At 38.7% G+C, this 26,529-nt stretch overlaps 1 protein-coding gene across 8 annotated transcripts in view; it reads right to left on the reverse strand.

Moving 5' to 3' along the window:
• Positions 1–26,529, reverse strand: part of HDAC8 (histone deacetylase 8) — a 307,901-nt gene that overhangs the window by 117,393 nt on the left and 163,979 nt on the right. For 2 of the 8 annotated variants that reach the window (XM_064278559.1, XM_064278560.1), the window contains exon 10: positions 269–309. The exons of the other annotated variants lie outside the window; for them this stretch is intronic. In XM_064278559.1, the coding sequence (XP_064134629.1) occupies positions 292–309 (18 nt within the window). In that variant the 3' untranslated portion in view covers positions 269–291. The remainder of the gene's footprint in view (positions 1–268; positions 310–26,529) is intronic. 8 annotated transcript variants of the gene reach the window in all.

The following is a 26,529-nucleotide window of genomic DNA, read 5'->3' on the forward strand; positions in this document are numbered from 1 at the left end:
AACAAACAGAAAACAAAAAATAGAATGTCAGAACATATCAATAATTACATTAAAGTTAAATAGTCTAAATGCACCAGTTAAAAGACACAGACTGGTAGAATAGATTAAAAAGTAGGACACAGCTGTATTCTATCTACAAGAAATTCCCTTCAAATATAATGATATAGGGAGACTGAAAGAAAACAAATGGAAAAAGACATACCATGCAAACAATAATCAAAAGAAAGCACAAGTGCCTGTATCTTAAGATAACTAAATCTATACTTACCTGGTGGTGCAGTGGATGGTGGTTCAAACCCACCAGCCATTCTGTGGGAGAAAGATGTGGCAATTTGTTTCCATAAAGATTACAGCCTTAGAAACCCTGTGGGGCAGTTCTACTCTGTCCTATAGGGTCCCTGTGAGTTGGAATAGACTCGATGGCAGTAAGTTTGGTTTTGGTTTTTACTTACAATATGATTTGGCATTTGCGCTCCTGGGCTCTGATCCCATAGATCAAAAAAACTTAACGTCCACACAAGAAACTATAAGTGTTTGTAATAGCCCCCAAAAGGAAACAACCCAAATGCGCTTCAGTGGGTATGTGGTTAAACCAAATATGGTACATTTATATCACGGAATACCATTCTTTAATAAAAAGGAACGAGCTCTTGGTGTACAGAACAACTAGGATGGATCTCAAGGGAATTATGTGGAGTGAAAAAAGTCAATCTCAAAATGGCACATACTGCATGATTCCATTTATATTGCATTCTCTAAACAATAAAATTATAAAGATGAAAAACAGATTAGTGTCTTTCAGGGATATAGGATGGAGTGAGGGAGGGGAAGAAGGTGGCTGTGATTATAAAAGGGTAACTTCAGGGAGATCTTTGTGGTGATGAAATAGTTCTGTATCCTAACTGTGATAGTGGTTGCATGAATCTATATACATGATAAAACTGCATAGGACTAAATACACACACACACACACACACACACACACACAAATGAGTGCATGTAAGACTAGTGTAATCTGAATAAGGTCTGTAGATTGTACCAATGTCAATCTCCTAGTTTTGTTTAGTACTATAGTTATTTGTTCTGTGGTACATAGGGTCGCTATGAGTCAGAGCCGACTTGACGACACCTAACAACAACAACGACACTATAGTTATATGTCACCATTGGGGGATACTGAGGGGTATATGGGACCTCTTTATACTATTTTTGCAACTGTCTGTGATCTACAATCATTTCAAAATAAGTTAAAAAAATCATTGGATGGGATAAAAAAAATGATTGGACGGGATTAATAGCAGACTGGGTAGTAAAGAAGAAAGGATAGTGAACGTGAAGATAGATTAATAAGAATGAAGCAAACTGAAGCATAGAGAGAAAAAAGATTTAAATAAAATGAAGAGCACTTCTATGACTTGTATGACAGTATCAAACAATCTAACATAGGTGCAATCTGAGCCCTAGAAAGACGAGAGAGAATAGTGCAATAAAATGTGAAGAAATACTTGCTGATAATTTTCCAAATTAGATTAAAAAACAAAACAACAGCAATCCACAGATCCAGGAACTCAGGGAACCCCAAGCAGGATAAATACAGTGAAAACTATACATAGGCATATTATAGTTCAAGTTCTGAAAACCAAAGATAAACTCATAAGAGCAGCTGGGGGGGAGGGGAAGGGATGACAAATTATATATAGGAAAACAAGAACAAGACTGACTTCCCATCAGAAACAATGGAGGCCAGAAAACAAAAACTGCCAACCTAGAAGTCTTTATATAGCAAAAATATCCTTCAAAAATGAAGGCAGATAAATAAATAACTTTTGCTTCTGGCCATGAGGAAGAAAGAGAGTGTGGCATGACTTTCCTTCTACAAACAACTGGAAAATTGATAAAATATAGGAAACATTTACTGTCAGACATTGAACAATAAGCAACACAAGATAGTGATCCCTAAGAGAAAGGGATACAAATATAAGGTGAGCCCTACAATCACCCAGGCTTTTTGCCTGGAGGTAATCTCTGGACTGCACTCTAGGGAGGGGGAAGCCAAACAGAGCCTGGCAATCTTACTGAGAGAATGGAGTTCATAAAGGCCAAGGTACCCAGAAATTGTGAGGATGGAGCTAAGCTGAAAAAGAGTGTTAGAAATATGTGTAGCGATCCCTTGAGTCTTTTTGCTGAATACCAATCTGAAAATGTATATGGTAAAACTCTACAAGGACAGTCCAGAACAACTTACAGGGAAACAAGAATTACTGAGGAGCTGTAAGATAATCCTAAAGCTTACACAAGGGAGCTAATTCCTCTCCCTATAGTGGAGAGACTTCACGGGATACAGGGGGGCATTAGTAGAGACCTCAGAGGGGCAAGACCTTCAAAGTGGCCTAAATTAGTTCGAGAGTAAAGGCTACTCTAGACCCACTCTAAAATGTTTAAAAACAAATCTTGAAAGGGTCAAACTGATTGACAAGTAATTTAAAGTCTACCTGGAAGAAGTCAACACTCTATGATGTTTATTATCCAATACAAAATTAATAAACATACAAAGAAGCAGGAAAAAAATGTGGCCCATAACCTAGAGAAAAATCGGCAATAGGAAAGACTCAGAAATGACAGAGATGATGGAATTAGTAGACAAAGCCCTTACAACAGCTATTATAAACATACTCCATATAATCAAGCATGTAAAGAAAATACAAGCACAGCGGGGAGAGAAATGAAAGACATTTTTAAAAATGGAAATTCTAGAGATTAAAAAAATACAGTATTCGAAAGGAAATTTCACTGGACGGGATTGTTTTTGCTGTGTGCCATTGAGCTGATTCTGACTCATAGCAACAGTTATACACTGCAGAGGAAAAGATCAATGAACTTGAAGGCAAAGCAGTAGAAACTCTCTGAAATGAATCACAGGGAGAAAGAAAAGACTGAAAAATAAAAAGAGATAGGACAATATAAGTGGTGTGACATAGGTTTACCTGAAGTCCCAAGTGAGGAGAGAAAAAATAGATAATTGAAGAAACAATGGCAGAAAAATCCCCAAATTTGATGAAAACTATAAGCCCACAGATCCTAGAAGCTCAATGAACTCCAAACAGGATAAATACAAAGAAAACCACACAAGGGCACATCACAATCAAACAAATAAAAACCAGATAAAGGGAAAACTTAAAAAGCAGCTACAGGAAAAAAAAAAGGCCTATATTATACAAAGGAACAAAGATAAGAATGATCGTAGACTTATGGGAAAATATGCTAGCAAGAAAAGCATGGAAAGCTTCTAGTGCTAATAGAGGAATTTAGCAAAGCCGCAGGGCTCGAGGTCAACAAACAAAAATCAGTTGGGTTTCTATAGATCAGCAATGAGAAATCTGAGAGGGAAATTAGTGAAACAATTCCATTTACAGTAGCATCTAAGAGAATAAAATACCTAGGAATAAATCTAACCAGGGACATGAAGGACTTACACAATGAAAACTACAAAACACTGCTGGAAGAGATTAAAGAAGACTTAAATAAATGGGAAGATGTGCCATGTTCATGGATTGGAAAACTTAATATTGTTAAGGTGTCAATACTACCCAAAGTGATCTACAGATTCAACACAATCCTGATCAAAATTCCAACAGCCTTGTTTACAGAAATAGAAAAACCAGTTCTCAACTTTATATGGAATTGCAAGAGGTCTCAAATAGCTAAAACAATGTTGAAAAGAACAAAGTAGAAGGGCTCACACTTCCTGATTTTAAAACATACTACAGTATGATTACTACAGTAATCAAAACAGCCAGGCACTGGTATAACAATAGACACATAAACCACTGGAATAGAACTGAGAGTCCAGAAATAATCCTATACATCTACAGTCAATTGATTTTTGACAAGGGTGCTAAGTCCATTTGATGGGGAAAGAAGTCTCTTCAATAATGATATTGGGAAAATTGGATTTCCACATGCAGAAAAATGAAAGAGGATCCATGCCTGTATTAATTATCTAGTGCTGCTATAACAGAAATGGCTTTAACAAAGAAATTTATTCTCTCACAGTTTAGGAGGCTAAAAGTCAAAATTCAGGGTGCCAGCTCCAGGGAAAGTCTTTCTCTCTCTGTTGGCTTTGGCTGGCAAAGAGCTTATCTGTGCGGGGATCCCGGCTCCAAAGGACACACTATTCTCCAGGCTCTTGTTTCTTGGTGGCATGAGGTCCCCTTGTCTCTCTGCTCATTTGTCTCTTTTATATCTCAAAAGAGATTGACTTAAGATACAACCTAATCTTGTAGACTGAGTTCTACCTCATGAACATAACTGCCTCTAAGCCTACCTCATTAACATCACAGAGGAAGGATTTATAACACATAGGAAAATCACACCGGATCACAAAATGGTGGACAGCCACACAATACTGGGAATCATGGCCTAACCAAGTTGAAACACATTTTTGGGGGACACAATTCAATCCATAACAATGCCTCACATCATTTTTTAAAAATAATTTTTATTGTGCTTTAAGTGAAAGTTTACAAATCAAGTCAATCTCTCACACAAAAACTTATATACACCTTGCTACACACTCCCAATTACTCTCCCCCTAATGAGACAGCCCTCTCTCCCCCTCCACTCTCTCTTTCCGTGTCCATTTCGCCAGCTTCTAACCCCCTCCACCCTGTCATCTCCCCTCCAGGCAGGAGATGCCAACATAGTCTCAAGTGTCCACCTGATCCAAGAAGCTCACTCCTCACCAGCATCCCTCTCCAACCCATTGTCCAGTCCAACCCACGTCTGAAGAGTTGGCTTTGGGAATGGTTCCTGTCCTGAGCCAACAGAAGGTCTAGGGGCCATCATAACAATGCCTCACATCACATGCAAAAACAAAAATGGATTAAGGACCTAAAGGCGCCAACTAAAACAAAAAAATTCTTAGAAGAAAAGTAGGGGCAATAATGTCAGGCCTAGCTTTCAACAATGGATTATCTAATATAATAAAAAAAAGTACAGACAGTAAAAGACAAAATAAATAAATGGAACCTCATAAAAATTAAAAAAGTTTTGTTCATCAAAAGACAACCAAAAAAGTGAAAAGACAACCCTCCGACTGGGAGAATATCTTTGGAAATCATATATCTGACAAGAGTATAATAACAAATACATACATAAAACTTTGACAACTTGACAACAAAAAGACAAATAACCCAATAATAAAATGAGTAAAGACTTGAATAGACATTTCACCAAATAGGACATTCAAATGGCCACCAAAAACATGAAAAGCTGCTCAGTGTCATTAGCCATCAGAGAGACGCAAATCAAAACCACAATGAGATACCATTTCACTCCCACTAGGATGGCTAAGATTAAAAAAAAAAACAGAAAACAACAAATGTTGGCAAGGATATGGGGAAATTGGAACTCATCCATCACTGGTAGGGATGCAAAATGGTACAACTGTTGTGGAAAACAGTGTGAAAGTTCCTCAGAAAACTAAAAATAGAACTACCATATAACCAAGCAATTCTACTTGAAAGCAGAGACTTGTATACCAATGTTCCTTGCAGCACTACTCACAATAACCAGAAGATGGAAACAACCTAAATGCCTGTCAACAGATAAATGGATAAACAAAATGTGGTACATACACACAATGGAATACTACTCAGCCAATAGAAGAAATGAAGTCTTGATACATGCTACAATATGGATGGAGCTTGAAGACATGCTGAGTGAAATAAGCCAAACATAAAAGGACAAATATTACATGACTTCACTTATTAAAAAAACAAAACAAGAAAAGGCAAATATATAGAGACCAAAGTTTATTAGTGGTTACCAGGGGTGGGAGGGATGGGGAAAGGGGAGGTTAGTGGTGATGGGAAAATTGCATTGATTAAGGGTAGAGTTGCACAGCTGATTATTGTTAATTCCTGTTAATAAGATGTACACTTGTAAAAAGTTGTATTGGCAAAAGTTGTGTGATAGATATATTTACAACAACAACAACAACAATAACAAAAAGAGTAGTTGCTGAGTCTGCTCATGTACAACCAAACACCTCATGGGATTTGATTCCTTGTTTTGATGGTTTAGGGTCATGGTTTCAGGGGACATCTGAGTTAATTGGCCTAATAACATGTTCAGGGCTACTGTTCTACCTCCTAGTCCATTGCGTAGTGCCTGGGGTCTTAAAAGCTTGCAAGCAGCCATCCGAGGCACGACAACTGACCTGTATTCACCTGGAGCAACAGGAAGGAGAGTCTGGAATAGGAGGAGGATATGGAACATGTGACTAATCGCCTTCAAGAACAAGACCAGAGAGAACCGAATGGTGCCCAGGTAGCATAATCGAATATTTTGAGCAAAGATTCCATAGAAGAATCCTTATCAAAAGTGGGGGGAGCCCAGACAGAAATGCAAATTCTCATGGCCTCAAACTTCCTGGAGCTATGGAGGGTGGATGAACCCCTGAAATTATTGCTCTGAGATAATATTTAAACCCTAAATCTAAAATATCCCCTGAAGTCATCTTAAAACTGAAAAATGGTTTAGCATACCTAGTAAAAAAAAAAAAAGGTCTGTCTTGAGAAAACATTAGTCCAAAGGACTAATGGACCACATGAACTATACCTTTCACCAGACTGAGCCCAGAACTAGATGGCGCCTGGCCACAACCACTGATCGCTCTGACAGGGAACACAATAAAGGGTTCCAGACAGAACGGGAGAAAAATGTAGAACAAAATCAAATTCACAAAAAAAGACGAGACTTACTGGTCTGACAGAGACTAAAGGAGCCCCAAGACCATGGCCCCCAGACACACTAACTCAGAACTGAAGCCGCTCCCAAAGTCCACCTTTCATCCAAAGATTAGACAGGCCTATCAAACAGTAACGCAAGTGAGGAATGTGGTTCTTAGTTCAATTAAGTGTAAGAGATCAAATGGGCAACACCTGCCCAAAAGCAAAGACGAGAAGGCAGGAAGGGACCGGAAAACTGGACGAATGGACATGGAGAACCCCAGGTAGAAAGAGAAAGGGGGAGAATACTGACACATTGCAGGAATTGAAAGCAATATCACAAAGCAATTTTTTTTTATTAACTTTTATTGAGCTTCAAGTGAACGTTTACAAATCAAGTCAGTCTGTCACATATAAGTTTATATACATCTTACTCCATACTCCCACTTGCTCTCCCCCTAATGAGTGAGCCCTTCCAGTCTCTCCTTTCCTGAAAATTTTGCCAGCTTCCAACTCTATCCTCCCATCCCCCCTCCAGACAGGAGATGCCAACACAGTCTCAAGTGTCCACCTGATATCATTAGCTCACTCTTCATCAGCATCTCTCTCCTACCCACTGTCCAGTCCCTTTCATGTCTGCTGAGTTGTCTTCGGAATGGTTCCTGTCCTGGGCCAACAGAAGGTTTGGGGACCATGACCGCCGGGATTCCTCTAGTCACAGTCAGACCGTTAAGTATGGTCTTTTTGTGAGAATTTGGGGTCTGGATCCCACTGATCTCCTGCTCCCTCAGGGGTTCTCTATTGTGCTCCCTGACAGGGCAGTCATCGGTTGTGGCCGGGCACCAACTAGTTCTTCTGGTCTCAGGATGATGTAGGTCTCTGGTTCATGTGGCCCTTTCTGTCTCTTGGGCTCTTAGTTATCGTGTGACTTTGGTGTTTTTCATTCTCCTTTGATCCAGGTGGGTTGAGACCAATTGATGCATCTTAGATGGCCGCTTGTTAGCATTTAAGACCCCAGACACCACGTTTCAAAGTGGGATGCAGAATGTTTTCGTAATAGAATTATTTTGCCAATTGACTTAGAAGTCCCCTTAAACCATGGTTCCCAAACCCCCGCCCTTGCTCCGCTGACCTTTGAAGCATTCAGTTTATCCCGGAAACTTCTTTGCCTTTGGTCCAGTCCAATTGAGCTGACCTTCCATGTATTGAGTGTTGTCCTTCCCTTCACCTAAAGCAGTTCTTAGCTACTAATTCATCAGTAAAAAACCCTCTCCCTCCCTCCCTCCCTCCCCCACTTGTAACCACAAAAGTATATGTTCTTCTCAGTTTATACTATTTCTCAAGATCTTATAATAGTGGTCTTATACAATATTTGTCCTTTTGCCTCTGACTAATTTTGCTCAGCATAATGCCTTCCAGGTTCCTCCATGTTATGAAATGTTTCACAGATTCGTCACCGTTCTTTATCGATGCGTAGTATTCCATTGTGTGAATATACCACAATTTATTTACCCATTCATCAGTTGATGGACACCTTGGTTGCTTCCAGCTTTTTGCTATTGTAAACAGAGCTGCAATAAACATGGGTGTGCATATATCTGTTTGTGTGAAGGCTCTTGTATCTCTAGGGTATATTCCGAGGAGTGGGATTTCTGGGTTGTATGGTAGTTCTATTTCTAACTGTTTAAGATAACGCCAGATAGATTTCCAAAGTGGTTGTACCATTTTACATTCCCTCCAGCAGTGTATAAGAGTTCCAATCTCTCCGCAGCCTCTCCAACATTTATTATTTTGTGTTTTTTGGATTAATGCCAGCCTTGTTGGAGTGAGATGGAATCTCATCGTCGTTTTAATTTGCATTTCTCTAATGGCTAATGATCGAGAGCATTTTCTCATGTATCTGTTAGCTGCCTGAATATCTTCTTTAGTGAAGTGTGTGTTCATATCCTTTGCCCACTTCTTGATTGGGTTGTTTGTCTTTTTGTGGCTGAGTTTTGACAGAATCATATAGATTTTAGAGATCAGGCACTGGTTGGAGATGTCATAGCTGAAAATTCTTTCCCAGTCTGTAGGTGGTCTTTTTACTCTTTTGGTGAAGTCTTTAGATGAGCGTAGGTGTTTGATTTTTAGGAGCTCCCAGTCATCTGGTTTCTCTTCATCATTTTTGGTAATGTTTTGTATTCTGTTTATGCCTTGTATTAGGGCTCCTAGAGTTGTCCCTATTTTTTCTTCCATGATCTTTATTGTTTTAGTCTTTATGTTTAGGTCTTTGATCCACTTGGAGTTAGCTTTTGTGCTTGGTGTGAGGTATGGGTCCTGTTTCATTTTTTTTGCAAATGGATATCCAGTTATGCCAGCACCATTTGTTAAAAAGACTATCTTTTCCCCAATTAACTGACACTGGGCCTTTGTCAAATATCAGCTGCTCATATGTGGATGGATTTATATCTGGGTTCTCAATTCTGTTCCACTGGTCTATGTGCCTGTTGTTGTACCAATACCAGGCTGTTTTGACTACTGTGGCTGTATAATAGGTTCTGAAATCAGGTAGAGTGAGGCCTCCCACTTTCTTCTTCTCTTTCAGTAATGCTTTCCTTATCCGAGGCTTCTTTCCCTTCCATATGAAGTTGGTGATTTGTTTCTCTATCACCTTAAAAAATGACATTGGAATTTGGATGGGAAATGCATTGTATGTATAGATGGCTTTTGGTAGAATAGACATTTTTACTATGTTAAGTCTTCCTATCCATGAGCAAGGTATGTTTTTCCACTTAAGTAGGTCCTTTTGAATTTCTTGTAGTAGAGCTTTGTAGTTTTCTTTGTATAGGTCTTTTACATCCTTGGTAAGATTTATTCCTAAGTATTTTATCTTCTTAGGGGCTACTGTGAATGGTATTGATTTGGTGATTTCCTCTTCGATATTCTTTTTGCTGATGTAGAGGAATCCAAGTGGTTTTTGTATGTTTATCTTATAACCTGAGACTCTGCCAAACTCTTCTATTAGTTTCAGTAGTTTTCTGGAGGATTCCTTAGGGTTTTCTGTGTATAAGATCATGTCATCTGCAAATAGAGATAATTTTACTTCCTCCTTGCCAATCCGGATGCCCTTTATTTCTTTGTCTAGCCTAATTGCCCTGGCTAGGACTTCCAGCACGATGTTGAATAAGAGCGGTGATAAAGGGCGTCCTTGTCTGGTTCCCGTTCTCAAGGGAAATGCTTTCAGGTTCTCTCCATTTAGAGTGATGTTGGCTGTTGGCTTTGCATAGATGCCCTTTATTATGTTGAGGAATTTTCCTTCAATTCCTATTTTGGTGAGAGTTTTTATCATAAAAGGGTGTTGGACTTTGTCAAATGCCTTTTCTGCATCAATTGATAAGATCATGTGGTTTTTGTCTTTTGTTTTATTTATGTGGTGGATTACATTAATGGTTTTTCTGATATTAAACCAGCCTTGCATACCTGGTATAAATCCCACTTGATTGTTGTGAATTATTTTTTTGATATGTTGTTGAATTCTATTGGCTAGAATTTTGTTAAGGATTTTTGCATCTATGTTCATGAGGGATATAGGTCTGTAATTTTCTTTTTTGTGTAATGTCTTTACCTGGTTTTGGTATCAGGGAGATGGTGGCTTCATAGAATGAGTTGGGTAGTATTCCGTCATTTTCTATGCACAAAGCAATTTTTGAAGGAGATTTTTTTAAGAAGTTTTTGAATGAGAAACTAATTTGCGCTGTAAACTTTCACATAAAACACACACACAAAAAGTCTACCTTAAGCATTATGCTCTTTTAAGAACTATCTATATGGGATCGAATTTACAACAGCAATTTGAAAGATTAAATAGGAATCTTAGGGGGCAGTGCGTTTATGTTAATGAGGGGGGAAGAGCACAAAAAAGGTTGAGTATGGCTGTACAACTTGAAGAATGTAATCGATGTCACTAAGTTGTACATGTAGAACTGTTGAATTGGTGTGTGGTTTGCTGTTAATATTCTCAACAACAAAATAAAATATAGAGGAAAAAAGCACGGAATAACATTTTCAAAGTGCTAATAGAAAAAAAAACCCTAGAATTCTAAATCCAGTGAAAGTATCCTTGAAAATTGAAAATGAAATTAAGACTTTTTTTGCACAAACAAAAGCCAAGAGAATTTGTTGCCAGCAGACCTGTAATATAAGAAATATTACCTGAAGTTTTTTAGGCAGAATGAAAATTACATGGGCAACTCCTCCTGAATGGCAAGACAAGAAGGTAGGAAGGGACAGGAAAGCTGGACGAATGGACACTGGGAAGCCAGGGTGGAAAGGGAGAAAGTGTTGACACATTTCAGGGATTGCAACCAATATCACAAAACAATTGTTCCCTTTCACACCCCAATTCCCTGTTTAGATCCGTCCATTTTTCCTGTCCCTTCCTGCCCTGTCATCATTCCTTTTGGGCAGGTGTTGCCCTTTTGGTCTCGTATACATGATGTTCCTCATGTGTGTTACCGTTTGTTTTATAGACCTGTCTAGTTTGTGGCTGAAGGGTGAACTTGGAGTGGCTTCAGTTTTGAATTAAAAGGGTGTCTGGGGGCCATAGTCTCAGGAGTTTTTCCAGTCTCTGTCAGACCAGTAAGCCTGGTCTTTTTTTGTAAATTTGAATTTTGTTCCAAATTTTTCTCCCGCTCTGTCCAGGACACTCAATTGTGATGTCTGTCAGAGCTGTCGGTGGTGGTAGCCTGGCACCATCTAGTTCTTCTGGGCCCAGGCTGGTGGAGGCTGTGGTACTTGTGGTCCATTAGTCCTTTGGGCTAATATTTCCCTTATGTCTTTGGTTTTCTTCGTTCTCTTTTGCTCTGGTTGGGATGGGACCAGTAGATGTATCTCAGATGGCCACTTGAAAGCTTTTAAGATCCCAGATGCTACTCACCAAAGTTGGATGTAGAACATTTTCTTTATGAACTTTGTTATGCCAATTGATCTAGATGACCCCTGAGACCATGGTCCCCAGCCCAGTGCTCAGCCCTAGTAACTCAGTTCCTCATGGTGTCAATGAAGCTTTCTATGACTTTGTCTTGGTCAAGTTGCGCTGACTTCCCCTACAGTGTACAATGTCTTTCCCTTCGCCAAAGTTAACACTTGCCCTACAGGGTTTTCAAGGAGTGGCTGGTGGATTAGAACTGCTGACCTTTTTTTTTTAGCAGCCTGAGCTCTTAACCACTGCACCACTAGGGCTCTGTCATGGATTGAATTGTGTCCCCCCAAAATATGTGTCGTGATTCTCAGTATTGTATGATTGTCCCCCATTTTGTCATCTGATGTGATTTCCCTGTTTGTAAATCCTATCTCTATGACGTTGATGAGATAGATTAGCAGCAGTTATGTTGATAAGATCTACAAGATTAGATTGTGTCTTAAGCCAATCTTGAGCAGAGAGACAGAGGGACCTCATACCACCAAGAAACAAGAGCCAGGAGAAGAGCACATCCTTTGAACCGAGGGTCCCTGTGCTGAGCAGCTCCTAGTCCAGGGAAAAGATTGATGACAAACACCTTCCTCCAGAGCCAACAGAGAGAGAAGAGAAAGGCTTCCCCTGGAGCTGACGCCCCGAGTGTGGACTTGTAGCCTACTAGACTGTGAGAGAATAAATTTCTCTTTGTTGAAGCCATCCACTTGTGGTATTTCTGTTACAGCAGCACTAGATGACTGAGACAGCTCCATAACACTTATCTACTATCTAGTTAATGATTTCCCCTTCCCACCCCTCCCCTCCCTTGTAACCATCAAAGATTGTTTCTTTCTGTGTATAAACCTTTCCATGAGTTTTTATAATAGTGGTTTAATACAGTATTGTCCTTTTGTGATTGACTTATTTCACTCAGCATAATGCCCTCCAGATTCATCCATATTGTGAGATGTTTCCCCGATTCTTCATTGTTCTTTATCGGTGCATAGTATTCCATTGTGTGTATGTACCATAATTTGTTTTCCATTCATCTGTTGATGGGCACTTAGGTTGTTTCCATCTTTTTGCTATTGTGAATAATGATGCAATGAACATGGGTGTGCACATGTCTGTTTGCATGACAGCTCTTATTTCTCTAGGATATATTCCTAAGAGTGGGATTGCTGGATGATATGGTATTTCCATCTCTAGCTTTTTAAGGAAGTCCCATATTGTTTTCCATACTGGTTGGACCATTTTACATTCCCACCAGCAGTGCATGAGAGTTCCAATTTCCTGAAACCTCTCCAACACTTGTTATTTTCTCTTTTTTTGATTAGTGCCTGTAACATTGGGGTGAGATGGTTTCTCAAGGTAGTGTTGATTTGCATTTCTCTAGTGGCTAATGATCACAAGCATTTCCTTTTGTGTCTGTTAGCCAACTGAATGTCTTCTTTAGTGCAGTGTCTGTTTATATCCTTTGCCCATTTTTTAATTGGATTATTTGTCTTTTTATTGTTGACGTGTTGCAGTATCTTGTAGATTTTAGAGATTAGACCCCTGTCAGATATGTCATAGTTAAATATTTTTCCTAGTCTGTAGGTTCACCATACCTATTCAATCTGTATGCTGAGCAAATAATACGAGAAGCTGGACTATATGAAGAGAATGGGGCATCAGGATTGGAGGAAGACTCATTAACAACCTGCGTTATGCAGATGACACAACCTTGCTTGCTGAAAGGGAAGAGGACTTGAAGCAATTACTGATGAAGATCAAAGACCACAGCCTTCAGCATGGATTATACCTCGACATAAAGAAAACAAAAATCCTCATAACTGGACCCATAAGCCACATCAAGATAAATGGAGAAAAGATTGAAGTTGTCAAGGATTTCATTTTACTTGGATCCTAAATCAACAGCCATGGAAGTAGCAGTCAAGAAATCAAAAGACGCATTGCATTGGGCAAATCTGTTGCAAAGGACCTCTTTAAGGTGTTGAAAAGCAAAGATGTCATCTTGAAGACTAAGGTGTGCCTGACCCAAGCCGTGGTATTCTCAATCCCATCATATGCATGTGAAATGCTGGACAATGAATAAGGAAGACTGAAAAAGAATTGACGCTAATAGAAAAAAAAATAGGAAAAAAAACCTGCTGGCACTACTCAGCAGAAACCATGCAGGCCAGAAGGCAATGGGATGACATATATAAAACCTTGAAAGAAAAAAATTGCTAGCCAAGAATTATATATCCAGCAAAACTGTCTCTCAAATATGAAGGTGAAATTAGGATATCTCCAGATAAACAGAAGTTTAGGGAATTTGCAAAAACCAAAGCAAACTTACAAGAAATATAAAAAGGAGTCCTCCGGTTAGAAAATCAAAAACATCAGATAACAACCCAAGACTAGAACACAGGATAGGGCAACCAGATATCAACCCAGATGGAGGAGTCACAAAAATAAATCAAATCTAAAATGCTCAAAACAGGGAAATACAGACATTATTATGTAAAAGATGACAAAATTAAATAAAAAAAGAGGGACTAAAAAATAAGGTAGCCATAGATCTTTCATATAGAGCAGAAGCCAAGGCTATATAAAGAAATAAAAGTTTGGTTTAAACTTAGAAAAACAGGGGTCAATATTAAGGTAACCACAGAGGAAACTAACAATCCTACACATCAAAATAAAAAACAAGAAGAACATAAAGACTGAGGAAATACAAAAGGAACAACAATGAAAACAGGAAAAAACAATATATAAAGAAAAATGACTCAGCACAGAAAATTAAGTGAAAAAAAAACTGTCAACAACAAAAAAGACATCAAAATGACAGCACTAAACCCATAAAAATACCTTTCAATAATTAGGGAAACCCTGGTGGCGTAGTGGTTAAGTGCTACAGCTACTAACCAAAGGGTTGGTCAATAATTACTCTGAATGTAAATGGACTAAATGCACCAATAAAGAGACAGAGAGTGGCAGAATGGATTAAAAAAACATAATTCTTCTATATGCTGCATACAAGAGACATACCTTACATTTAAAAACACAAACATACTAAAACACAAAGGATGGAAAAAAATATATCAAGCAAACAAAAATCAAAAAGCAGGAGAGGCAATATTAATTTCTGACAAAATAGACTTTAAAGTAAAATCCACCACAATGGATAAGGAAGGACACTATATACTGATTAACGGGTCAATACAGAAGGAGGATATAACCATAATAAATATTTATGCACCCAATGACAGGGCTCCAAAATACATAAAACAAACTCTAACGGCAATGAAAAAAGAGATGGACAGCTCCAGAATAATAGTAGGAGACTTCAACACACCACTTTTGGTGAAGGACAGAACTTCCAGAAAGAAACTCAATAAAGACATGGAAGATGTAAATGCCACAATCAACCAACTTGACCTCATAGACATACACAGAACACTCCATCCAACGGCAGCCAAATATACTTTCTTTTCCAATGCATGTGGACCATTCCCCAGAATAGACTACATATTAGGTCCTAAAGCAAGCCTTAACAGAATCCAAAACGTTGAAATATTACAGAGCATCTTTTCTGACCATAAAATCATAAAAGTAGAAATCAATAACAGAAAAGGTAAGGAATAAAAATCAAACACAGGGAAACTGAAAAACACCTTGCTCAACAACTACTGGGTTATAGAAAAAATTAAGGACAGAACAAAGAAATTCATGGAATCAAATGAGAGGGAAAACACTTCCTACTATAACTTTTGGGACACAGTAAAAGCAGTGCTCACAGGTCAATTTATAGCAATAAATGCACACATCCAAAAGGAAGAAAGGGCCAAAATCAAAGAATTATCCCTATAAAAAAAAAAAAAATAAGTGGAACAAATAGAAAAAGAGCAACAAAAGAAGCCCTTGGGAAACAGAAGAAAGCAAATAATAAAAATCAGAGCAGAATTAAATGAAATAGCGAACAGAAAAACAACTGAAAGAGCTAACAAGACCAAAAAATGGTTGTTTGAAAAGATCAACAAAATCAATAAACCATTGACCAAACTGACAAAAGAAAATCAGGAGAGGAAGCAAATAACCGAATAAGAAATGAGATGGGTGATATCACAACAGACTCAACTGAAATTAAAAGAATCATAACAGAACACTATGAAAAACCATACTCCAAAAATTTGAAAACCTAGAGGAAACGGACAAATTTATAGAAACACCCAGCCCAGTGCCATCGAATCGATTCTGACTCATAGCGACCCTATAGGACAGAGTAGAACTGCCCCATGGAGTTTCCAAGGAGCGCCTGGCGGATTCAAACTGCCGACCCTTTGGTTAGCAGCCGTAGCACTAAACTAACACAAAAAGAGATAGAACAACTAAATAAATGTAGAACAAAAGAAGAGATTTAAAAGGTAATTAAAAATCTCCAACAAAAAAAGCCTTGGCCCTGACGGCTTCACTGGAGAATTATACCAACCTTCCAGAGAAGAGTTAACACCACCACTACTAAAGGTATTTCAGAGCATAGAAAAGGATGGAATACTCCCAAACTGATTCTATAAAGACAGCATAACCCTGATACCAAAACCCCAGGTAAAGACACCACAAAAAAAGAGTATTAAAGACCAATATCCCTCAGGAACTTAGATGCAGAAATCCTTAACAAAATTCTAGCCAAAAGAATTCAACAACATGTCAAAAAAAGTAATTCACCATGACCAAGTGGGATCCTTACCAGTATGCAAGGATTGTTTAACATTAGAAAAACAGTCAATGTAATCTATCACAAGAATAAAACAAAAGACAAGAACCATATGATCTTATCAATTGATGCAGAAAAGGAATTTCACAAAGTCCAATACTCACTCATGATAAAAACTCTCAGCATAGTAGGAATAAAAGGGAAATTCTTCGACTTAAAAAAGGAGATTTAAAGTCAACAGCCAATATTATCCTAAATGAAGGGAGTCTGAAAGCATTTCCCTCTGAGAATGGGAAGCAGACAAGGCTGCCCTTTATCACCACTCTTATTGAACACTGTGCTGGAGGTCCTAGCCAGAGCAATTAGGATAGAAGAAGAAATAAAGGGCATCCAAATTGGTAAGGAAGAAGTAAAATTACCTCTATTTGGAGATGATATGACCTATACACAGAAATCCCTGAATAATCCACAAGAAAACTACTGGAACTAATAGAAGAGTTCAACAAAGTATCAGGACACAAGATGTTGTTGTTGTTGTTAGGTGCCTGGAGTCGGTTCCGACTCATAGCGACCCTATGCACAATAGAACAAAACACTGCCTGGTCCTGAGCCATCCTCACAATCCTTGCTATGCTTGAGCTCATTGTTGCAGCCACTGTGTCAATCCACCTCGTTGAGGGTCTTCTTCTTTTCCGCTGTCCCTGTACTTTGCCAAGCATGATGTCCTTCTCCAGAGAATGATCCCTCCTTGCAACATGTCCAAAGTATGTAAGACGCAGTCTCACCATCCTTGCCTCTAAGGAGCATTCTGGCTGTCCTTCTTGCAAGACAGATTTGTTCCTTCTTTTGGCAGTCCATGGTATATTAAATATTCTTTGCCAACACCACAATTCAAAGGTGTAAATTCTTCTTCAGTCTTCCTTATTCATTGTCCAGCTTTCACATACATACGATGCGATTGAAAATACCATGGCTTGGGTCAGGCGCACCTTAGTCTTCAAGGTGACATCTTTACTCTTCAACACTTTAAAGAGGTCCTTTGCAGCAGATTGACCCAATGCAATGCGTCTTTTGATTTCTTGACTGCTGCTTCCACGGCTGCTGATTGTGGATCCAAGTAAAATGAAATCCTTAACAACTTCAATCTTTTCTCTGTTTATCATGATGTTGCTCATTGGTCCAGTTGTGAGGATTTTTGTTTTCTTTATGATGAGGCGCAATCCATACTGAAGGCTGTGGTCTTTGATCTTCGTTAGTGAGTGGTTCAAGTCCTCTTCACTTTCAGCAAGCAAGGTTATGTCATCTGCATAACTCAGGGTGTTAATGAGTCTTCCTCCAATCCTGAGGCCCCGTTCTTCTTCATATAGTCCAGCTTCTCGTATTATTTGCTCAGCATACAGATTGAACAGGTATGGTGAAAGAATATAACCCTGACACACACCTTTCCTGACTTTAAACCAATCAATACCCCCTTGTTCTGTGTGATCTATGTACAGGTTCCTCATGAGCACAATTTAGTGTTCTGGAATCCCCATTTTTCACGATGTTATCCATAAGTTGTTATGATCCACACAGTCGAATGCCTTTGCATAGTCAATAAAACACAGGTAAACATCCTTCTGGTATTCTCTGCTTTCAGCCAGGATCCATCTGACATCAGCAATGATAGCCCTGGTTCCACGTCCTCTTCTGAAACTGGGCTGAATTTCTGGCAGTTCCCTGTGGATATACTGCTGCAGCTGTTTTTGAATGATCTTCAGCAAAATTTTGCTTGCATGTGATATTAATGATACTGTTCTATAATTTCCACATTTGGTTGGATCACCTTTCTTGGGAATAGGCATAAATATGGATCTCTTCCAGTCAGTTGTCCAAGAAGCTGTCTTCCATATTTCTTGGCATAGATGAGTGAGAACCTCCAGCACTGCATCTATTTGTTGAAACATCTGAATTGATATTCCATCAATTCCTAGAGCCTTGTTTTTCGCCAATGCCTTCAGAGCAGCTTGGACTTCTTCCTTCAGTAACATCGGTTCCTGATCTTATGCCACCTCTTGAAATGGTTGAACATCGACTAATTCTTTTTGGTATAATGAATGACTTTGTGTATTCCTTCCATCTTCTTTTGATGCTTCTTGGGTCATTTAATATTTTCCCCATAGAATCCTTCAGTATTGCAACTCGAGGCTTGAATTTTTTCTTCAGTTCTTTCAGCTTGAGAAATGCCGAGCGTGTTCTTCCCTTTTGGTTTTCCATCTCCAGCTCTTTGCACATGTCATTATAATACTTTACTCTGTCTTCTCGAGACACCCTTTGAAATCTTCTGTTCAGTTCTTTCAGTTCATCATTTCTTCTTTTTGCTAAGCTGCTTAACGTTTGTGAGCAAGTTTCAGAGTCTCCTCTGACATCCATCTTGGGCTTTTCTTTCTTTCCTGTCTTTTCAATGACCTCTTGCTTTCTTCATGTATGATGTCTTTGATGTCATTCCACAACTCGTCTGGTCCTAGGTCACTGGTGTTCAATGCATCAAATCTATTCTTGAGATGGTCTCTAAATTCAGGTGGGATATTCTCAAGGTCATATTTTGGCTCTCGTGGACTTGCTCTGATTTTCTTCAGTTTCACCTTGAACTTGCATATGAGCAATTGATTGTCTGTTCCACAGTCAGCCCCTGGCCATGTTCTGACTGATGATATTGAGATTTTCCATTGTCTCTTTCCACAGATGTAGTCAATTTCATTTCTGTGTGTTCCATCTGGCGAGGTTCATGTGTACAGTCGCGGTTTATGTTGGTGAAAGAAGGTATTTACAATTAAGAAGTCCTTGGTCTTGCAAAATTCTATCATTCGATCTCTGGCTTTGTTTCTATCACCAAGGCTATATTTTCCAACTACCGATCCTTCTTCTTTGTTTCCAGGTTTTGTGTTCTAATTACCAGTAATTATAAATGCATCCTGATCAATTTCAGACTGCAGCAGCTGATAAAAACCTTCTATTTCTTCATCTTTGGCCTGGTTGGTTAGTGGGTAAATTTGAATAATAGTCGTATTAACTGGACTTCCTTGTAGGCGTATGGATATTATCCTATCATTTGACAGCCTTATACTTCAGGACAGATCTGGAAATATTCTTTTTTTTTTTAGTAATTTTTATTGTGCTTTAAGTGAAAGTTTAGAAATCAAGTCAGTCTGCCACATATAAGCTTATATACACCTTACTCCATACTCCCACTTACTCTCCCCCTAATGAGTCAGCCCTCTCCTTCCTTCCAGTCTCTCCTTTCGTGACAATTTTTCCAGTTTCTAACCCTCTCTACCCTCCTATTTCCCCTCCAGACAGGAGATGCCAACACAGTCTCAAGGGTCCACCTGATACAAGTAGCTCACTCCTCGTCGCCATCTCTCTCCAACTCATTGTCCAGTCCCTTCCATGTCTGATGAGTTGTCTTTGGGAATGGTTCCTGTCCTGGGCCAACAGAAGGTTTGGGGACCATGACCACTGGGATTCCTGTAGTCTCAGTCAGACCATTAAGTCTGGTCTTTTTATGAGAATTTGGGGTCTGCATCCCAGTCATCTCCTGCTCCCTCAGGAGTTCTCTGTTGTGCTCCCTGTCAGGGCAGTCGTCAGTTGTGGCCGAGCACCATCTAGTTCTTCTGGTCTCAGGATGATGTAAGTCTCTGGTTCATGTGGCCCTTTCTGTGTCTTGGGCTCATAGTTATCATGTGACCTTGGTGTTCTTCATTCTCCTTTGATCCAGGTGGGTTGAGACCAATTGATGCATCTTAGATGGCCACTTATTAGCATTTAAGACCCCAGACACCACATTTCAAAGTGGCATGCAGAATGTTTTCATAATAGAATTATTTTGCCAATTGATTTAGAAGTTCCCCTAAGCCATAGTCCCCAACCCCCCACCCTTGCTCCACTGACCTTTGAAGCATTCAGTTTATCCCGGAAACTTCTTTGCTTTTGGTCCAGTCCAGTTGAGTTGACCTTCCCTGTATTGAGTATTCTCCTTCCCTTCACCTAAAGTAATCTGCTAACTAATCAGTAAATAACCCTCTCCCAACCTCCCTCCCTCCGCACCTCGTAACCACAAAAGTATGTATTCTTCTCAGTTTATACTATTTCTCAAGATCTTATAATAGTGGTCTTATACAATATTTGTCCTTTTGTCTCTGACTAATTTCACTCAGCATAATGCCTTCCAGGTTCCTCCATGTTATGAAATGTTTCACAGATTCGTCACTGTTTTTTATTGATGCGTAGTATTCCATTGTGTGAATATACCACAATTTATTTAACCATTCATCCGTTGATGGACACCTTGGTTGCTTCCAGGTTTTTGCTATTGTAACAGTGCTGCAATAAACATGGGTGTGCATATATCTGTGCGCTTAAAGGCTCTTATTTCTCTAGGGTATATTCTGAGGGGTGGGATTTCTGGATTGTATGGTAGTTCTATTTCTAACTTTTTAAGAAAACGCCAGATAGATTTCCAAAGTGGTTGTATCATTTTACATTCCCACCAGCAGTGTATAAGAGTTCCAATCTCTCCGCAGCCTCTCCAACATTTATTATTTTGTGTTTTTTGGATTAATGCCAGCCTTGTTGGAGTGAGATGGAATCTCATCGTAGTTTTAATTTGCGAAATATTCTTTTTGACGGTGAATGCAACACCATTCCTCTTCAAGTTGTCATTCCCAGCATAGAAGACTGTATGATTGTCCTATTCAATATGGCCAGTTGCAGTCCATTTCAGCTCACTAATGCCTAGGATATTGATGTTTATGTGTTGCATTTCATTTGTGATGATTTCCATTTTTCCTAAATTCATACTTCATACATTCCAGGTTCTGATTATTAATGGATGTTTGCAGGTGTTTCTTCTTATTTTGAGTCATGGTACATCAGCAAGTGAAGGTCTCGAAAGCTTTACTCCATGCATGTCATTAAGGTCAACTCCACTTAGAGGAGGCAGCTCTAACCCAGTCATCTTTTGAGTGCCTTCCAACCTGGGGGGGCTCATCTTCCAGCACTATATCAGACAATATTCTGCTGCTATTCATTAGGTTTTCAGCAGCTAATGCTTTTCAGAAGTAGGCTGCTGGGTCCTTCTTCCTAGTCTGTCTTAGTCTGGAAGCTCAGCTGAAACCTTTCCTCCATGGGTGATGCTGCTGGTATTTGAATACTGGCGTCATAGCTTCCAGAAGTACAGCAACAAACAAGCCCCCACAGTACGACAAATTGACAGACACATTGGGGATGGGCATTGTAGAGAGTGCATAAAGAGTCAAATACTTTCCAACAAAGGCGCCTGTTGAATGGCCTGTGAAGATGTCCACATTTTAATCCTTGAAACCTTACATGGCAAAATGGACTTTGCAGATGTAATTAAGGATCTTGAGATGGGGAGACTATCCCGGATTATCCAGTGTAATCGCAAAAGTCCTTATAAGTGAAAGACCCATTTTGCACTTCCTTACTCCAGAACTGTTAGATAATGAATTTGTGTTGGTTAAGCTACTCTTTGTGGTAATTTATTACAGCAGCAAAAGGGAACTAATACAGTGCCAAAGAAATTTAATGAGGAATGGAAAATGTCTTCAAGAAATGGTGCTGGAATAACAGGACATCACTGTGAGATAAAAAGAAAGGAATCTCAAGTCCTAGCTCATTCCATACACAATTAATTTAAGATGAAACATAGCTTAAACATAAAAAGCTAAACCTGTAAAGCTTCCAGAAGAAAACATAGGAGTATGTCTTCATGACCTTGGTGTAAGCAAAGATTTCTTAGAAGACAAAAAAAGCATTAGCCATAACAGAAAATTTTGATAAATTAGACTTTATCAAAATAAAAATTTCCTGCTCTTTTAAAGACATCATCAAGAAAATAAGGAAGCCACATTTTGTTTAAAAATTCATAACACGTACATATGAAAACTCTCACAACTTAATAATAAAAAGACGAACAGTACAATAAAATCGGGCAAGATAGTTGACTTCATAAAAGAAGCTATATGCATGGTGAATAAGCACATGAATGGTACTTAACATCATTTAGTCATCAAAGAAATAAATGCAAATTAAAAACCACAATTGCATGCTACTACACATACACCAGAAATGCTAAAATTAAAAAGACAAGTAATATCAAATGTCGGCGAGAATGTAGAGCAACTGGAACTCTCATACATTGCCGGCAAGAGTGTAAAATGGCAAAATTACTTTGGAAAACAGGTTGAAGTTTTCTTATAAAGTTAAAGAAGCATGTATTCTTTGACCTAGCAATTCTCTTGGATCTTTACCCCGAAAAAATGAAAACGTATGTTCATACTAAGACTTGTACATGCATGTTATAGTTAATAATAGCTAAAAAAGGGAAACAAACCGAATGTCCAACAGGGGAATGAATAAAAATAAGATATTATATTTTCATACAATAGAATACTACTCAACAATAAAAAGAAACAAACCATTGTTATATGCAATAATACAGATGAATCTCAGCACCATTATGTTGAACAAAGGAAGCCAGATACAAAAGAATATCCAACATATGATTTTAAGTCTTAGAATAGGCAAACCTAAGATACAGTATTTGAAATCTGAACAGTGGTTGCCTCTGAATGGAGAGGCATTGACTAGAAAGGGGCAAAAGAGAACTTTCTGGGGTGATAGAAATGTTCCATATCGTGATTGAAATTGTGGTTAAACAGGTGTATACATTTGTCAAAACTCATCAGATTGTACACTTAAAATCTGTGTGTTATATTTATGTAAATTTTATTTCATTTAAAAAACCATTATGTTCAGTTATGTAATAAATCGTTTCTTTAAAACATAAAGAAGTATTTATGAAAAAACTATGTCTCTCTCCTACAACTAGTCTCCTGGTTTCCTTCCCCAAAGGCAATGATTATCATCAGGCCCTTGAGTATCCTTCAAGAGATATTCTATGCATATCCAACTGGTAGCCTACAATATGCACTCTTCTGTGCCTTGTTTTTTTCCCCACTATATTTTTTTTAATGATATATCTTGGAGATTGTTTTATATTAGTACCATACCCTTCTATATGTTGTTATTGCTAGGTGCCATTGAGTTGGTTCTGACTCACAGCAACCCTATGTACCATGGAACGAAATACTACCCGGTGCTGCCCCTTCTATATAAAAAAAAAAACTTTTTTTTTTTTAGATTGGCCTAATTCTTTTTAATAGCTGCATATATTCCCTTATATGAATGAGTCATAGTTTATCCAGTCAATCCATTAAAAGAGATCTGGTTAAGTAGATTATATGCTTTTTGTTCATAAAATTTTTTAATAAACCTACCTGATGATTCACATACATATACATGATATAACATGATTGCCTTATTTCTATCTTAGATCATGGGATCCAAATAGCATTACTGGGTCCAAATAGAACATTTCTTATACATAGGAATTATTACATGATGTGGATGATTATGCTAAATTAGCCATGTACTGGTCTTTTTATGGGACCATGTCACCTTTGGGCTTTCCTTATGGTAGAGATACCTGGCCCAGTCATACAGGTAGGCTCCATTCCTCTTAGCCTTCCCAGTTGAGCCCAGATCTTCTTCCAAATGGGATTACCTCCTTATTCCATCCCTAGCTGGACAACCTGCCTCCTCAATTCCTTGGCTGGGACTAACTCCCTGATCACTGGCTCTATGGCATCCCTGGCTTTGTGTTTGAAGACTTGGAGCCCTGCTGGCATAGTGGTTAAGAGCTCGTCTGCTAACCAAAAGGTCAGCAGTTTGAATCCACTAGCTGCTCCTTGGAAACCTTAAGGGGCAGTTCTATTTTTGTCCTATAGGGTCAATATGAGTTGGAATTGACTTGATGGCAATGGGTTTGGTTTTTTTGGTTAATGCTTGAAGTCCTACCTCTAGTCACTTTTAATATTTGTGCTGGAATTGCTTTCCCACCTCCCTTTCCTTCATTGCCAATCTAGTGTTATCTCATGGATTTATCTATTTCTGACAGGCGGGATACCTAGTACTCCCTGCAAAAAACAGGCTAATTTGTGCTCCCAGAGAAAGGCTAGATTATGCTTCTAAATCTTCCACCTTAAAAACAGAAGTTTTCCAGTGTGAACATGGAGACACTTATTTAAACTCTCATTTAGTCAGTTCATTCAATGAATGAACACCAACTGGGTGGGTGGCTGACACTTTGCTAGGCACTTACGGGGGATACAGACAACCAAAACATAGATGACTAAATGAGTGGTACAGACTATAAGTATTAAAGGAAATCTGCCTTTCTCAAGTTTCTCCCCTTTTCAATCTATTTTCCACACTACTAAGTGATCTTTCTAAAAGTCAAACTCATCTGTTTTCACAGGAAAAAAAAAGTGTAAACTCTTTAGTACAGCATTCAAGGCCCTTTATAATTTGGCCCCACTTTCTGTTCAAGCCTTAATCCTTCCCACTCCTTCTCATACGCCTATGTTCTACACATATCAAACTTCTCATTGGTCCCATGAGATACCAGGCCCTTTCCAATCTCTGTTCCCTCTGCCTACAATGCCCTTTCCACCCTTCTTCACCTGGAAACTCCCAATCAACCTTCAAGATTCAGTTCTATGTCTCGGTGAAACATTTTCTCTATGCTCCTCATATGTCCTGGACTTGAGCACAATGTTCTGTCACCTTTATCATACTGTGAGCTTTTTGAGAACACTGGCTTTATTTTACTAACCTTTGTATCTCTAAATACAGGTCTGGATAGGGCCTGTCAAGCAGAAGGGGCCCAGTGAATATTTGTTAAATGATTGAAGGAATAAATACACATGGAGGAAGAGCTCAACCAGGCTTGGTGTATTTAGGTATGGGCTTTTGAAAAGCACAGGCCTTGAAGTTGAGCCTAGGCAGATGGTAGAGGAGTAGGGAGAGAGCATTTGGAAGAGGGTGATTATTATCCTAAGAGATGGAAGGACAAAAATCCAAGACTAAGAGTGGAGCCAATGAAGGGGTCAGCCAGGCTGCAGCTGACTGCTGCCATGTTTGATCTTTTCATCTACTAGTTTTTTCAATTATATTTTCAACTCCAGGAAGGCAGGGTATTTTGTATAATCCTTTGTATCCCTTTTGTATTTGTTTCACATTTCCATAGTCATTGTTCCTACTGTCTTATGGTTCTTATGCTGCTTTGTATTATAAGTATTTGTATATCTGAATATCTCCCCAGCACTTATACCACCCTCCCTCCCCAGCTGCTTGAGGTAAGGGATGAGGTCTTAGCTGTCTTTGTATCTTCCAAGACACCTAGCATAGTACCTGGCATACAATGAGTGCTCAGTAAATATTTTTTGATCTGGTTTCGCAAGGATATCTGTGTGCAACTGTGTATTGTGACACAAAACTTATCGTTGCCTGTACACACTGTGTAGTCTGTTTTTGGCAATTTTCATTAAAATGGTATCTTATTGTACTATGAAGACTGTCACTTCAATTTCCTTCTTTGTTCCTTCTTGGAGGACTCACATCTCTTATGACAGAAGGATGTGACAGAAGGGATTCAAAAAGAATTTGGACAAATTTTTGAATGACACAGTCATAAATGTCTGGGTATAAGCAGCTAGGAGCATTCAAGGGGGAAGGAGAGAACTTGTATTTCAAAAGTGTCTATTATGTGCCAGGAACTGTGTTAGGCACTTGACATACATTATATCTCATTTACTCTTGCAGAATATTTCAGTATAAAGACAGAACATCTCTATCTATAAGGTCAAGCCCACACCCATTAAGGCACACAGCTTCTCCAGGTACCAGAGGAAGTATTAATCTTTATTAAAATTTTATGAACCTTTTAATACAGATGAATCTATGGATTTGCTCTTGTTTCCTAGGAACAGAAAATCCACTCTCATGCCAAGCTTATATAGCTTAAAACTCCTTTCTGACATAACTTGATCAGTTTTTAAAGTCCCAGTGCTTTAAATTATAATACAGTCTGAGATATTCCCACAGCAATAACAGCAATCGTATTTATTCACAGCACTTACCTTCATATTTCATAAAGCTTCCAAATACTGAATAAAGGTAAGTCAAATTGAGAAAAGAGACTTATATTAACCCTGACACCACCAAATTGCCTCAAATTACAGTGTACCTTCTATTTGTAT

This window comes from Loxodonta africana, chromosome X (genome assembly GCF_030014295.1).
Source record: "Loxodonta africana isolate mLoxAfr1 chromosome X, mLoxAfr1.hap2, whole genome shotgun sequence".
Taxonomy (NCBI): domain Eukaryota; kingdom Metazoa; phylum Chordata; class Mammalia; order Proboscidea; family Elephantidae; genus Loxodonta; species Loxodonta africana.